Below are 14819 nucleotides of genomic sequence, written 5' to 3' on the forward strand. Positions count from 1 at the left end.
TTGCTTTCCCTTCCCAATTTGACAACATAATAAATATGCATAGTAAAATAAAAGAAATTCCCACGGTAGCATTCTTTAAAAATGAGATCATTTCACTGTCCAGTGCAGTCAAAGAAACCATTATGCCATTGATGTTAAGGATAACTTTTACCCTGGAGTCAACTTGAAGAACAGTTTAAGTAATAAAGAAATAAAACAGCCTCTTCTATATAATTAACACTCACTAACTTCTCCCTGATGGCATCCTTTAAGTTCATGCTTTAGGTGCAAGCATCTTTTCTATTTTGGTTTAAGTATTGTTGAATGTATGCGAAAAAATGAAGCTAGTTTACTGAATTCTGCTCTGAAACAGGTTATATTGTAGTTAATTGAACACTGCATTTCAGTGGGAGATAGATATTGTATATCTGATCAGATTTACCACACACTATCCTACATATGACATATTCTGGTAGTGTGATTCTACACACTTAAGTTTTTCAGGTCCCTTAGACAGCTAAGACTACAAGAATAAGCTGATTTTCATTATAGTGGGAGTTTCACCCAGGAGTTCTCTAATACCTGTGAATTCACAAGTCTATAATAGTTTTTTTAAATGATGTTTTCAGTATTATATTTAAGGAGGCAAATACATGAGAGTCTTTGGCTTAGTGCTCATGAATCATACTACCCTTTAAGAAATATAGATGCAGTGTTGAAAAAAAATCTATTCAGAAGAATATTAAACTAGAAAGTACTTGTATTGAACAATCTTAGAATCTCTCCCAGCATATAGTTCTGGTCTACTCCCCTTCCAGATGATTTTCAGGGAGGTTTAAGATCTGCCTAAAGTATCTGTTTCAGGTTAGACCTGAGATTGAAAAATTATGTGGAACTTAGCATAGGTCTTAGAACTAATATCACTTTTTTCCAGTAGAATAAAAAAAAGTGTTTTTCCTTTGAATCTATAATATTAACTTCCTGTTATGGAGTAGTTAAGTAAAATTTGAGTTCCTTTTGTTGGCCCCTTCCCACCAGTTTATTTTTTCATTTTATGAATTTTCTATATGGTTACTGAGCTAATTAAAATTGTCCCTTATTTTCCTTTTGTTGATACAGATCCAATGCCCCATTTGCCAATTTGTCTGGTGTTTTAAGTGCCACTCACCCTGGCATGAAGGTGTTAACTGCAAGGAGTACAAAAAAGGGGACAAGTTATTGCGTCACTGGGCCAGTGAAATTGAGCATGGTCAGAGGAATGCCCAGAAGTGTCCAAAGTGCAAGGTGAGTTACCCTCTAATAGGAGAGAGATGAAATGAATAGGGCATAAGAATTACAATGTTTTTACATTTGTAGAAAACTTGAGCATAGTAGGCACTTCACAGATGTTTATTGAATTAATAAAAATATTAGGTCAGAAAGGTTGTACTAAATTGAGTGCTTTTTTAAAAAAAGAGAAAACCTATTTTAAAAACAAGGGAAACCAATTAAAAAGAAGAATTTTATTAAATGAGTAAGCTTGATATTTTTTGATCAGTTAATGCATGGATCTCCCAAAATAGATTTCATGTAAAACAGTTTTATATTGTAGAAAAGTTATTTAAGCAAATAAAAAGAGACATGTATTTTTCTTTTATATTAGTATAGATTTTATGGAGGACAATCAAATATTAACATAGCAGATTAAGAACTGGGGAAATACACATTTTCTACTTTTCTAAAATGTTAAAATCATATTCATATATATATGTATATATATATGTGTGTGTGTATATATATATATATATATATATATAAAATATTTAAAACATCCTGAACAAAAATAAGAATTAGAATGATGAAAGTAAGGTTCTTAATATGCAAATCGCATATTTGTACACTTAATTCTCAATTATTCAGACAATGGTTAATTTTCTTTTGAGTTCTTCAGATTCTTTACCCCTGTTTCTTCCTTCAATTGCCTACCATCTGTCAAAAGGAGAAGAATGGAAATTATTCCATGTTGTTTTTAGTTAGCAGCTGTCATAAAACTTTTTTTGAGGGAGAGAAGAGAATAGCTCAAACTAAGGAATATACCTTTTTTGTGTAACATCAGATGAGATATTACTTGCATAAATTTTCTAAAGCCATTTCTTGATAATGTCCCTATGTAATATGCATAGAAGCAGTCAGAGCCGTAAGATTTGTTACCATAGTTTTAGCAGCAGATATGTAACCTGACATAAACTCAGGTATACTAAGCAGTATTTCTGATCAACACTGGAAGTTGGAAGTCCATGTACTCAAATCAGTGGGTTGCTCAATAGTAAAAAATAATGACTGTTAAAGGAATAGAAAGTTATAAAAAACAAAACAAAAATACCTACTGTTAATAATTTTTCGAACTTGTTTCACCCAAATAAGGTGATCCTAAGTTTTATTCTCTATTACACTACTAATTTATAGATGATGCTGTGTTACTGATGTATGGCAAGCTAGAAAACATTTAAATGAATTTTAATATTTAATTAGAGATATTATAAGTGTTTTGAACTCTGTAGTTCCATTTCACATTAGTCATTTGACTACTGAGGCCAAATTAACCGTACAAAATGAAAGCCATTCACTTTATATGCATTATTTTGAAGTGTACATCATTGTGTGATGCATTCCAAGAACATTTTCAGAAATCATCTTGTTGGAATTGCATTATGTTCTTGTTTAGAACTCTGTGCAACCTGAATAGTAATAAAAATATTTTATTTAAATCATGTTTCAGTACAATAAAAACTAAATATATGAACAGGAATTGCTTCATGCTTGTAGTGCAATATTTTGCAAACTGGAATCCAATAGCAGTTGATCCATAGCAAGAATGAAAAATAAACATTCAGGAAGATAGAATGTAATTACCTAAATATGTTATTACCAAAATCTTAAGTTTGGTCATTTGAGGCAAAATTTGCCAATAAAGAACAAAGATGTTTTTTTATGAATAATTATAATATAGATGTCCAAACTTGGGGTAAAGAGGTCATTCTTTTTCATGTGCCTATTTAATCATTGGTCATGGCCTACCTTGTACAGCTAAACATCATGGATTGTAAGAGCTGTTAATCAAAAATTCAAAGATAGTGAGATCTTAATGAACTTTGGACTAACCTTCAGACAAGACTAGATAGTATAAGGGAAAGTTAGGGTACTTTTTTTTGGCCAAAGGCCACTGATGCTCAGGGAAAAAAATAAGGACTTCATAATTTATTTAATTGAGGTTTTGTGAGTAAAGAAATAGGCAAGGTAGCTATACATATAATAGGCATAAATAGGTTCCCTTTAGAGGGAAAGAATCAATAAGTAGAGCTGGGGCTCTCAGGCTAGAAATCATCACTCATACCTCAGTTTCTACTAAGGCAACTCTACACAATATTATCTGATTAACCAAATTTCTCTGAAGACTTCTCTGTCCAGGGAACTTCAGATCTCTGTTTTAATGCTTAATGCCTTGCTTCTGCCAGCTTGGAACTTTAACCTACTAATTTCTACTTCTTTTATTTTGTTTGAACTTCTTTGCCCTTCATTACACCTAAACTTAACTACCTCCTACATGAAAACTCTGCTGTGATTCATGTCCTACCCATCTACTGCCTTCTGTGCCAACCTGAAATACTGCCTGGGATATTTCATCCAATTATTACCCAAAGCCTGCCTTGTTCATGTTCCAAGCTAAAATTCCAGATCTTTGCACTAATTCCTGATACCTTAGAAGACACAGACAAAAAAGAGAAAGAATAAATGTGGGAGCAGAAAATGAAAAGGGTTTTCATGATGGATAATGTAGAATTTTTACAGAAAAATCAAGTACAACATAAAATACAAGCAAATAAAAAAGTGAGGAAACTAAATTTATATTAGAAAATGAGTTTTCTAATTTCTCCAAACCAGAATGTATAGACAAAGGAAATTTAACCAACACCTGAACCAATATAGAAGTCTGTGACTTGCCAGAGTATGGAAGCACAAGAAGTTCCAGAGTGGTTCCAAAGAGAAATGAAAATCTTAAGAAAAAAGTTAGAAGGAATGTCACATAATTTATGGAGTCTGTTGCAGAAATAATTATTAGAATAAAATCTATTGCAGAAATAATTATTAGAAAAGAATAATATGAATCTTCAGTGGTAGGTCTCTTCAAAAAAAGTGACAGAACAACAGATGTGAAACATAAATATCTGTATTAAAATGAGAAATAAAGGACACCTGGAAGAAGAGAAGCAAAAGGCAATAAAGTTAAAACAACAGATGATTTTTAAACAAGTAAAAGCCATTGATCTCAGCAATAGATTGTGTACAAAGAATCCTTGATTTCCCCAACAAGCATCACACATACACACACACACACACACACACACACACACACACAAAACTGAACATGATAGTGTAGCAATTAATACAGGAAATTACTCTGAACTAAATATAGAAAACAACTTGAAAAATCCATAGATTATCTTAGAGGTGGGGTGGGGCTGGGGCTTAGGGAGGGTGTGGTAGGGAGAACCTATACTTTAAGACACATAATGGTTAAACTTAATAGTTGCAATGAGAAACAACAAATGCTGCAATGAATCAGGGAAGGTAATTTCAGATATAAAGGAAGTAAAAATCAAATAATGCAAAGACTAACCTGAATTTACTAGAAACCTCTGAAGAAAATGGGAAAAATATATTTCAAAACACAAACTTTGTTGCTCAAAATGCAATCCAAAATAACAATCCATGAAAACCTGAGCCTGAATTTTAAAGAAATGGATTATTAAATTAAAAAGAGGCATTTGAAATATTGGGAAGGGATGGGGGAAACCAACAGAGCAGATTATTTGACTTACAAGGACCTCAAAAGAAATATAAAAAATACAACTACCAAGGAAAGAATGAGTAAAAAAACAAATCATAGCTGGAAATTTAAAAAAAAAGAATAGAAAGAAAAACACACCAATTATGTTTTTTAAAAACAAATAAACCTAGAAGAGATTTATTTTTTAAAGTACACAAGTATAAAGTACACAAGATAAAGATGTAAGCTAAATTTTAAAAGTAAGAGAAATAGTGATAGAAGAGCAGGCACACAACATCAAGAGCTAAATCTTGCAACCCTCCTACAGATGAATCATTTGGTTATGTTATATAATTGCAGAAGGGGAGGATGCTTAAGTGGGGTAAGTGAACATGTAAAATAAAGGGAAATGTTTGGTATACTAAAATCAAGTCCACAGTTAACAAAGGGAAAAGTTCAGTTACAAAACGTTAGCTTCTTATGGCTAGACTGTGAAAATATAATAAAAATAACAATAGTCCAAATATTAATTTACAGTTTTAATGCCGTGTCAGTGAAGATACCAAGTGATACATTATGGATGTAGATAAAACATAACAATTCATTTATCTAAATCAAAGATCTATAGTATCAAAAAAAATGATGAACACTATGAATGAAGAATACCTCTCCTAGATTTCAAACTGTATTATAAAGCTACAATTAAAATTGCAAAAACGTTTTAACATTAGTTTGAAAAGTTAAAAGATAATCAGATTGTATTATACATTTTATATATATATATATATATCATATACACACATACACCTTTCACAATTATGAATAAAAGTTAGATTCTTAACTAAAATATAGAGGCAGTTATAAAAAAATGAATAATTTGGATTTAATGAAATTGAAATTTTTATACAGTTAATGGATAAGAAAGTAAGTAATTGGCAAACAATATTTGAATCAATTTTTTTGGATCTGTCTGTAGACATAAGGGTATATGTATATGTTTGATATATTATAATATATAGACTGCTGATAGAAACAAAACCAAAAGCCATTTCCACTAAACAGATGGTTAAAGGACATGAACATTTCTTAAAAGATGTATTGCAAATTCTTAATCATCTGAAAGAATATTCCATATCACCAGTAATAAGAAAAATATAAATCCATATAATATAAATATATATAAATATATAAATATAATATATAAATATAAAATAAATAAATATAAAAATATAAATCCAGATAATAGGAGAGAACAAAAATGAGTGGAAGGATAGACTAAACCAAATTGTTCAGAGAAGGGTGTTGCTGCCTGCAGTTGCTATAGAACTTGAGTCAATAAGGTATCTAAAGGAGGAAAAGATAACAAGTACTTGAGAAAGTCTCAGACCTTATTTATCCCCTCCAAAGTGACTTGAGATATTAGCAACAGCCAACACTATGTGCTTAATTTCCTATTTGTTTAAAAATTTTATGAGAATTAGCTAGACACATATTGAGGTCATTATTTATGGGTGTTTTAATAAGGGGAAAAGAAGGGTTTGTGAGTGATATTCTATAGTAGATCACATCTTAACATTATACAATTTTTTGAAAAATATAGAAAATAGAAGATCCACAATACTGATTGGTTGTTGATTTTATAATAAAATAACAGTGTTAGATTTTGTAGAGCAAAATTTGGCCTTGAAGATTTTCTTTCAATGAGACACATTCAATCCATGTATAACTCAGGCTAGAAATTGAAAGGATACAAGAAATTTAATTTTGTCAACAATCTTCTAGCCATAAATATCAATCAAAGGATTAAAACAAGTATATAAATATTCACCCAAAGGTATTTACCACAATCATGGAGGCAACCAACCATTCAACCAAAGCAAAATAGCATTCAAGTAAAAAAGGAAGTATCTTTTGATGTTGAGCTCCTCTAGATGCTCCTTTTTAACTACTTCTGTAAGCATTTGTTAAACAACAGGTGTTAAGCATAATCTTCACTTTTCCTCACTCTGTGTATCTAGGTATTCGCTAAGTCCTATCATTTTTACCTCCACAGCCTCTCTCACAGCTAACCTATTCTCCAGTCATGCATTGCCCACCCTAATTTGATCTTTAATCATTTTTCAACTGGAGAAAGAAAGTTCATTAGAGGGCAGGAAGGTTAAATAAGAATTCGGCTTATATTTATTCTGCCTTTACCATGATATATAGTTCTTAAAATAAGGTTATGTGATGAGGAAAATGGAGTCTAAATGTACTCATTTTTTCTAAATGTGAAAAACAAAGAGCAGAATATTTCTACAAAATTTTTAAATGGAAGAACTGTAATGAGCTGATTATTGGAGGTTGATTTTTTAACTGGTAACAATTTGTTGTATTCATATGTGTGTTTTTGCTATTTAAGAAATTAAACAAAAATGTTTCCCTAAATTATTGGATAGATCTGGGTTTAAAATAACAGCAATATAAATTCTAATTAATACAGCAGGGTGTCTCATTGGATGGAATGTTGGTCCAGGAATCAGGAGGAACTAAGTTCAAAGCCAGTGTCAAACATTTCTTAGTAGTGAAACCCTAATTTAGTCACTTAACCTCTACCTGATTCAGTTTCCTCAACTGTAAAATGAGAATAATGAGAACACCTACCTTCTAGAGTTATTAGAGGATGAAATGAAGTGATATTTTTATATCTTGTAGTTCAGGGTCTGGCACATAGAGCTTATTAATATATGCTTGTTTTCTTCCTTCTTTTTTCTAATAGAAATAATAACTTTTTCTTAAATGAATTGCAAAATTATCAAAGATGGACTGTTCTTAAAAATCTTTGCATATTTTGTTACTTCTTTTTGTCACATAGCCCTAATTATGTTGCTTTGTGTATAGCAAGTATATTTTTTCCTACCTCAGTGGAAAAAAAGATTAATTTTTTAAGTGTATATAAACAAGTTGCCTATATATTATGCTACTTTTATGAGGTTCAAATTCCTCTTTAATCAGATCACAATGGGAGTAGAAAGTTAAAATAGCAGGAGAAATTTCAGCACTTGTTTTTTTCACTACTGAGAATTTCAGTTTGACCCTTTAACTCCATTATTATGGAAACTGAACAAGTAACAGAAAAATGTGTCTAGAGGATGTGCCAAGGTCAAAGGTAGACAGATGTAAACAGCCCCCCAAAGGAGAAAGAAATTGTTCTTGATAAGAAAGAAAAGCCAACTACAGAATTAAGGATGTTGCAAGTTAGTCCTCCCCCCTTTGTCACATGCATTCCCAACATATGTTCCTCACTACTTTTGTACTGTTATTTGTGCTCACTCTCCCCCTGAATTCCCTGCATATTAAGGGGGAGAGTATGGCCAAGACTTTTGGTGGGATCAAATTTGTCAACTACTCTTTCTATATTATATTAGCAGGTATCTTTATAAAAGCTAAAAATTTAATTGAGAATATGGATTGTATTGGTAAGGGATTGTGAGCAACAGTATTAGACAATATCAGAACAGTATTAGGAACCTAGACCCTTCAGAGAGCAGTAGTCAATCACTGCCTTTGGGACCTGACCCACCAGTATGAACGGGACTTGGGAAGTGAGTGAATAGGGGTGGAGGGGGAGTGCTTTACATGAGGATTCAAAAAATATTTTTTGATTAACTTGTTATGCCAAATCCTGATCCATCAGGCTGAAAGCAGTATCATCACAAAAATAGTCCATAAGGCTATTTCATCCTGCTTCAGCATGGTCTAAATAGGAATTGTTCAATAAATATCTGACTTTGCAAATAGAATGGTAAAGTGAATATTTGGTCCTGGAACTTCTTAACTATTCAGAGTAAATATAAAAGAATAACATTTGATCCATTAATGATAATTCACCCCCACCACCAAAAATAAACAAACGACAAAACAATCTTTTAGACATAATCTATTTTTATCATAGAATTATGGGAGAAATAATATTCCCTGTGATTTGTACTTGGGATTTAACAGATCACATGTCATTTGTGAGCTTCTGAGTGTTCTGGTGGATTAGATGGACTTATTAGTCTGATGTAAATTGTCTATGAATTTCAGGCAAAACTATAATAGTACAGCAAAATGACTTGGGCTTGCTTTTTCTTTTTTAACAGTCAAATAGTGAGTGGCATATAATCTTAACTTCCCCAAGAAGAAACTGAACTGCATACAAACATAAGTTTAAATTTATGGTTTGAGGATAAACCTTTTAAAAGCAAAGTATTCTTAGGGATGTTTGACATTACCAAATAGAAGATAAGTTCTAAGAGTTCCCTTAGCAGTAGTCAAACTAATTATCCATTGGATAATCAGAGCACAGCTGGACTCTGGTTAGCAGATGGGAAAAGTAACTGTCCTTATATCACATTAACCCTCTCTTTGTTGGTTCATTTTTTTTTCTTCTGTAGAATAGCAGAGTATTTCTATACCAACAAAATGTATTCTAATTAGTAATAAGACTACACTGCTAAGAAAAAAGCATGTGGGTTTGACATTTTGAAAAGATTAAAAAATTTTATTGATATCCCATATTTTTACATCCTTAATTTCTCCTCCCTACTTCACTGATTTCCCCTCATTTCTCTCCCAAAGAAAGATATCCCTTTCAACAAATAATAAAACAAAAAAGTAAAAAAGTTCAGCAAAACTAATGACAATATCAACCAATTTCTAGTCTATACAGTTCTGCACACCCACAGTCCTCTGTATCTGCAAAGAAGGGAAGGGACTGGCATTCTCAAATCTCTTTTTCAGGGTCAAGATTTGTCTTTGTAATTACAAAGAGTTTAATTTTGATCTTTTGTTGATGTTATTTTCATTTATATTCTTGTATTCCTATATATTTCTCCCCTGGATTTACTTGTTTACTTTTCCTTATTTCATATTAGTATTACCATCAGATATATAGTAAGTATCAAAGCATGGATCTGGTGTTGGAAGGAATCTCAAACCCTATCTTAAACCAATCCCATTATTTTGCAGATGAGGAGTCTAAGGCTCAGAGGAGTTAAGTGACTTGCCCATACATAGGACTGCATGATTTAAGTTTCATTCAACATGTGTGTTTGTGTGTGTGTGTGTGTGTCTGTGTGTGGTGTGTGACAGATTATAGATAGATAAATCTCCACATATATTATGTGTATATATATATATTATGTATATGTATGTGCATATAAATATATGAAGTAGCACTTGGAAACCAAGTCCTTCTTGATCACAAGTCCAGAACTCACTCTCACTCACTCTCTCTCTCCAATATGTAAAAAGTTTGTATTATAAAAATTATTTGCTACATTTTCAGAAAGATCCCCTATGTGACCAGACCAGTTTTCTTTTGAGACCCTGCTGGGAGTGAAATTTTTGCAATATGCTATGACAAAAAGTCAATATAATATGAAAATGTGACCAAAAGCCCTTTCAAATCATTGTATAAATATGTGTAAGTTAACTGTGCAAGCAGAGTATTCAGGATCTTGGGTTGCTGCTGGTTGGTAAAAAGAAGATAGCTGCTGCCTTCTATCCCACTTTCTTTTGTTTCAGGAGCATCTATAAAGCAGAACAGATGATCACAATTCTACATAAGTATTTAGGATAATTAGGAAGTGAGTTCAGTCTTTTACTCTACCATTCACAGTTTGGAGTAGCTAGGGTTGGCTTCATTTACATACTTACAGTATGTGTTCTGGATCCCCTTGGCAATCTAGTGAATCCTTCTCAGAATAATGTTTTTAAATATATAAAATATTGGAATGACAAAGAAATCCAATTATATTGAAATAGTTATCAAAATATTAAAAAAAAACCAGCCAAGTTCATGGACCCTAGGTTAATCCTGGTCTAGAAGGAGAGACTAATTGTTGTAAGAGTGCATCCTGAACGTGTTTCCATGAGGATGTGTCACATTTCAGTTGCAGGAGCCTTTCAAAGTGTGGAACTTAACTTGTTAGAGAATCATGATATGTGAATCATGGGAAGGAGAGCTGGTTTGTGACCTGATCTCTAAAATTACCCCCACACACACACACATACACACACTTTCATATCCCCACACAGCATCTATTGGTATAGAACAAAAAGAAAGCTAAGAAGACCACATTTTTTCTAATACAGATTATCTAATCTATATCTGAGATTCCCTTACAAGATTCTGTTTCAGAAGGAAAGTGGCATGCATAATATACATCATATACCTAGAGCAGAGTGCAGAGTCAAAGAATATCTGTAAAAATCCCTTGCCAACAGATTCTGCTGCTAGGGAGACTGGGACTGGTTGATTAATTAGAACTGAGTCTGCTGCCAGTATGATGAATTTGAAACCCTAGGAGCAGAGGGCCAGTGCTATGTCAAAAAAGAGGGTAAGTGATGTAGACCAGAAGGATTAAAACTTATTATCAGTTTGGGGGATTGGGTCTTGAATGGCAACTATTGCATTTTTATCCTGGGTAAGATAAAGAAAAAAGGAAGAAGAGGTTGATGGACAGAAGCACAAGAAGGAAGAGAAAGAAGAAAGGAGGGAAGGAAGGTTGTAGCTATAAATATGAAATAGCACTGTCATTATTAATCAGAGAAGACTTATGGAAGGAAGGAATTCAGAATGTGACAGAAGGATATCCTGGAGACTGAGAGAAGTTACATACCTTTTCCCTCAGAATATACATGAAACGACATAAAAGCAGTCTTAAGAATATATGTACTTGACAGGAATGAAATCTGTGACAGAGAAGGAAAAAATGAGATCAAGAACTGTTATAGTTATTCATTTGTGTCCAGTTACTATTACCATATTTCAGTGTGTTTCAGGGACGATTTCTTATATGAATAATGATTTTTTGTGCATTTATATTTTATATCTCTAAAAGTAATTTGAACCTTTCTTTCCTGTCAAATGTGTTAAGCACTTTCAATTTATTGAAATGAGATATACTTTAAAATTTAAGTATTTATAGATCCTAGTAGATTTCCTTTAATTTTGTTTACCTGTAAACCTTTTGTGAGGTTGTTATAAAAAATAACCTAGAAATAATTGAGAATGATTTTATAAGTTTTATAAATGATTTTATAAGTCTTTATAAGACTTTCGCTGGTGATATTAATCATTAGTGCCATCTACTGTTCAATTTAGATTTAGTAATGATTTTTTCACAAATAACTAGGATCATAGGATTATAGATTAAGAGCAGGAAGGGAATTTGGAGGTCCTGTAATCCAATCCCCTCATTTAAATATAACGGAAAATAAGGATCATAAATTTAAACTTAAGTCAAGTAACTTATTTAAGTTACTTGAGTAAAAAAATGAGCCAAGATATAAGCTCTGATCCTTTTTAAAATGGAGGATATGCTGATGATAATCAAAAGAAAAAAAATCTTCATAATGTTGGGAGAGGGTCAGTAATAATATTTACAGAATACTCTAAATTTTACCAAGTGCTTTTTGATTATCTTATTTGATCCTGGAAACAGCCTGAGAGAGCTTAAGGGACTTGCCTCTGAGCTACACAGTGTCAGAAACAGAATTAGAACTCAGATCTTCCTACTTCTTGGATAAGTCCTCTTTATTCATTGATTTTTGGTTTTATAGACTTTACTACCGTGCATCAGCTGTGGGGCCTCCTTACCTTGGAACAACCCTCCAACATGCAAAGTCCCTTCTTGTGGGACTTCTTCCTGGGACTTCCTTTTTAAGGAGGGGCCCAGGTCAGCCCATTCCTTATTCTCTTTCTTCCTTTGCTTTTGCTTTTCCTGACTTCTACACCATTGCCCTGTGCTGTTATCTCATCTTCATCCCAATTTTTCATCCCCCTCTTGTGTGTGATCTTCTATAAGAATGTCAGCTTCTTAGGGACAGGAACTAATTTTTTTCCCTCCTATTTGTTCCCCCCCCCCCCCCAAAGTTGAGAACAGTACGTAGGCCTATAGAGTAAAAGCTTAATAAATACGAGTTGCTTTGCCTTGTCTGTCCACTGCTGCCATACTGCTTTCAAGGAAGGGGAAAAAATGTTTTGCTTTAGGCCATAACACAGCCAAATTTTCTAACAAGATTTTTAGGAATATCTTTAATTATATAGTTATTGAACCCTTTGCAGGAGATAATGAATGTGATAGAATTCCTATGTTTGAACCTTATTTTTTTTAATGCCAGAATTTATTCCTTAAACAGCAATGAGTTATTAAAAGTTGTTAGTAAGGAAAGGACATTATCTAAACTCCTTTTGAAGATGGATATGGCTGAGTTGATTTGGAATAAATTGAGACTAGAGCAAGGGAGACTGCTTTAGGAAACTATTGAAGTAATCTAGGGATTAGTAATCAGGGCATGACCTGTAGTGACTGATAGTGGGATTGGAAAGAAGATGATGGATTCCAGAGGCATTGTATGTGTAAAATCCATGGAATGTGACAACTGCCCAGATCTGAAGCAGCAAGCTAACACAGAGACAACAAAGAGCAAGTTTTTTTCAGGGTGGGAGGGACTAGCAAATGGGAGTAATCAGATTACATTTTCTCCAGCATAAACTACCTACAGGGAGAAAGAGGTGAATATTTAGAATTAGAAGGAATATTACTACTAGGGAATTTCACTGTCTACTAGTCTCTGCAAAACAAAACAAAAGCAAAGCAGAGATGCTGAACAAATTCTTGTCTTGTTAATAATTTTGGCCTTCAGAAGTTTAGAGGAGGAATTACTATTCTGGATATGAATCATGAATAATGAGAATTTTTTTGCTAAAGTAGAAATGAAAGTAAACTTAAAAGGGAGTTATATTGTCATATGAAACTTTTTGATAGACAAGGAGGGGACATCTGGGCAAATTATAACATATCTGTTGCCAAGACCTGGGAGAAGGGAAAGGATAATTGGCTTTTTCTGGGATCTGATATGATAAAGAAAATCACTATTCAAAAATGATGTGCATATTCAAGAATGAAATAATGAAGACAACAGTGATTATTCTAAGGACCAATAAAAGAATGTATCAACCAACTCTTATTTTTAACATATATATATATATATATATATATATATATATATATATATATATATATATAGTAAATGTAAGTGAGGGAGAAAGGAAGGGAACAATTTATTATACACTAAGCATGTGTTAAAGGTAGGTAACTTTGCATAATATAAAATCTTATATTAATATCAATAATGCTTTAACCAAAAGTATTTTGGGGTTTTGTAATGAACACTAAAAAAAACTTTTTAAAAAGTTTAATAAATTCAACTCAATTCAAGAAGCAATTTAAATCAAATGAGATATGTGAGGCAATTCTCAAACCTTAAACTGCTACATAAATGTTAGCTATAATTATATACAACATACTAGGTACTGGGGATTCAGACAGAGTGCTTTACAAATATGATTTATTTCATTTCTTCCTCACAACACCTTGATAAATAGATGGTATTGTTATTCACATTTTACAAATGGGGAAACTTAATTGTGGAACCCAGGGTGGCAGTGTCTGAGGCTAACACTGATGATATCTTCTCACTCCAGTTTGTGTTCCATTCATATATTTTGGGGGGGCAGAAGAGATCAGGAAAGACCACATGCAAGAGGTTGCTCCTGAGTAGATCCTTAAGCATAAAAATGCCAAGGGATAGAAGTGAGGAAGAAACACTCACTAGCTGTGTGACCCTGGGCAAGTCCTGTAAATCTGTCTTAAGTTTTCTCATTAAAAAAAAGAACTGGAGAAGGAAATGGAAAAGCAGTCTAATATCTTTGCCAAGAAAATCCCAAATGGGTTAATAAGAGATAAACATGCTCAAACAGCAACATAATAAAGAATAATAGAGAAGAGAAAAAAGGAATAAAGAGAAGGGAAGGAAAAGTTGTGCAAAATTAACCAATACTAATATCTCAGTTGAAATTTGACAGTACTCAGTTTTACATTCTTAGTTCCCCACCTCTACAAAGTAGGTAGAGATATTAAAAAATGGAGGCTTACTAAAAATACATAAAATACATAGATAATGGACATGTAATTGAGAGGGTAAATGGGGCTGTAGGGGT

General features: G+C 32.6%; 1 protein-coding gene across 1 annotated transcript in view; it reads left to right on the top strand.

Moving 5' to 3' along the window:
• RNF217 (ring finger protein 217) overlaps window positions 1-14819 on the top strand; it is a 155658-nt gene that overhangs the window by 110855 nt on the left and 29984 nt on the right. The window contains exon 3 of the mRNA XM_074187496.1: window positions 1099-1263. Within this exon, the coding sequence (XP_074043597.1) occupies window positions 1099-1263 (165 nt within the window). The remainder of the gene's footprint in view (window positions 1-1098; window positions 1264-14819) is intronic.

Source organism: Macrotis lagotis, chromosome 5 (genome assembly GCF_037893015.1).
Source record: "Macrotis lagotis isolate mMagLag1 chromosome 5, bilby.v1.9.chrom.fasta, whole genome shotgun sequence".
Classification (NCBI taxonomy): Eukaryota; Metazoa; Chordata; class Mammalia; order Peramelemorphia; family Peramelidae; genus Macrotis; species Macrotis lagotis.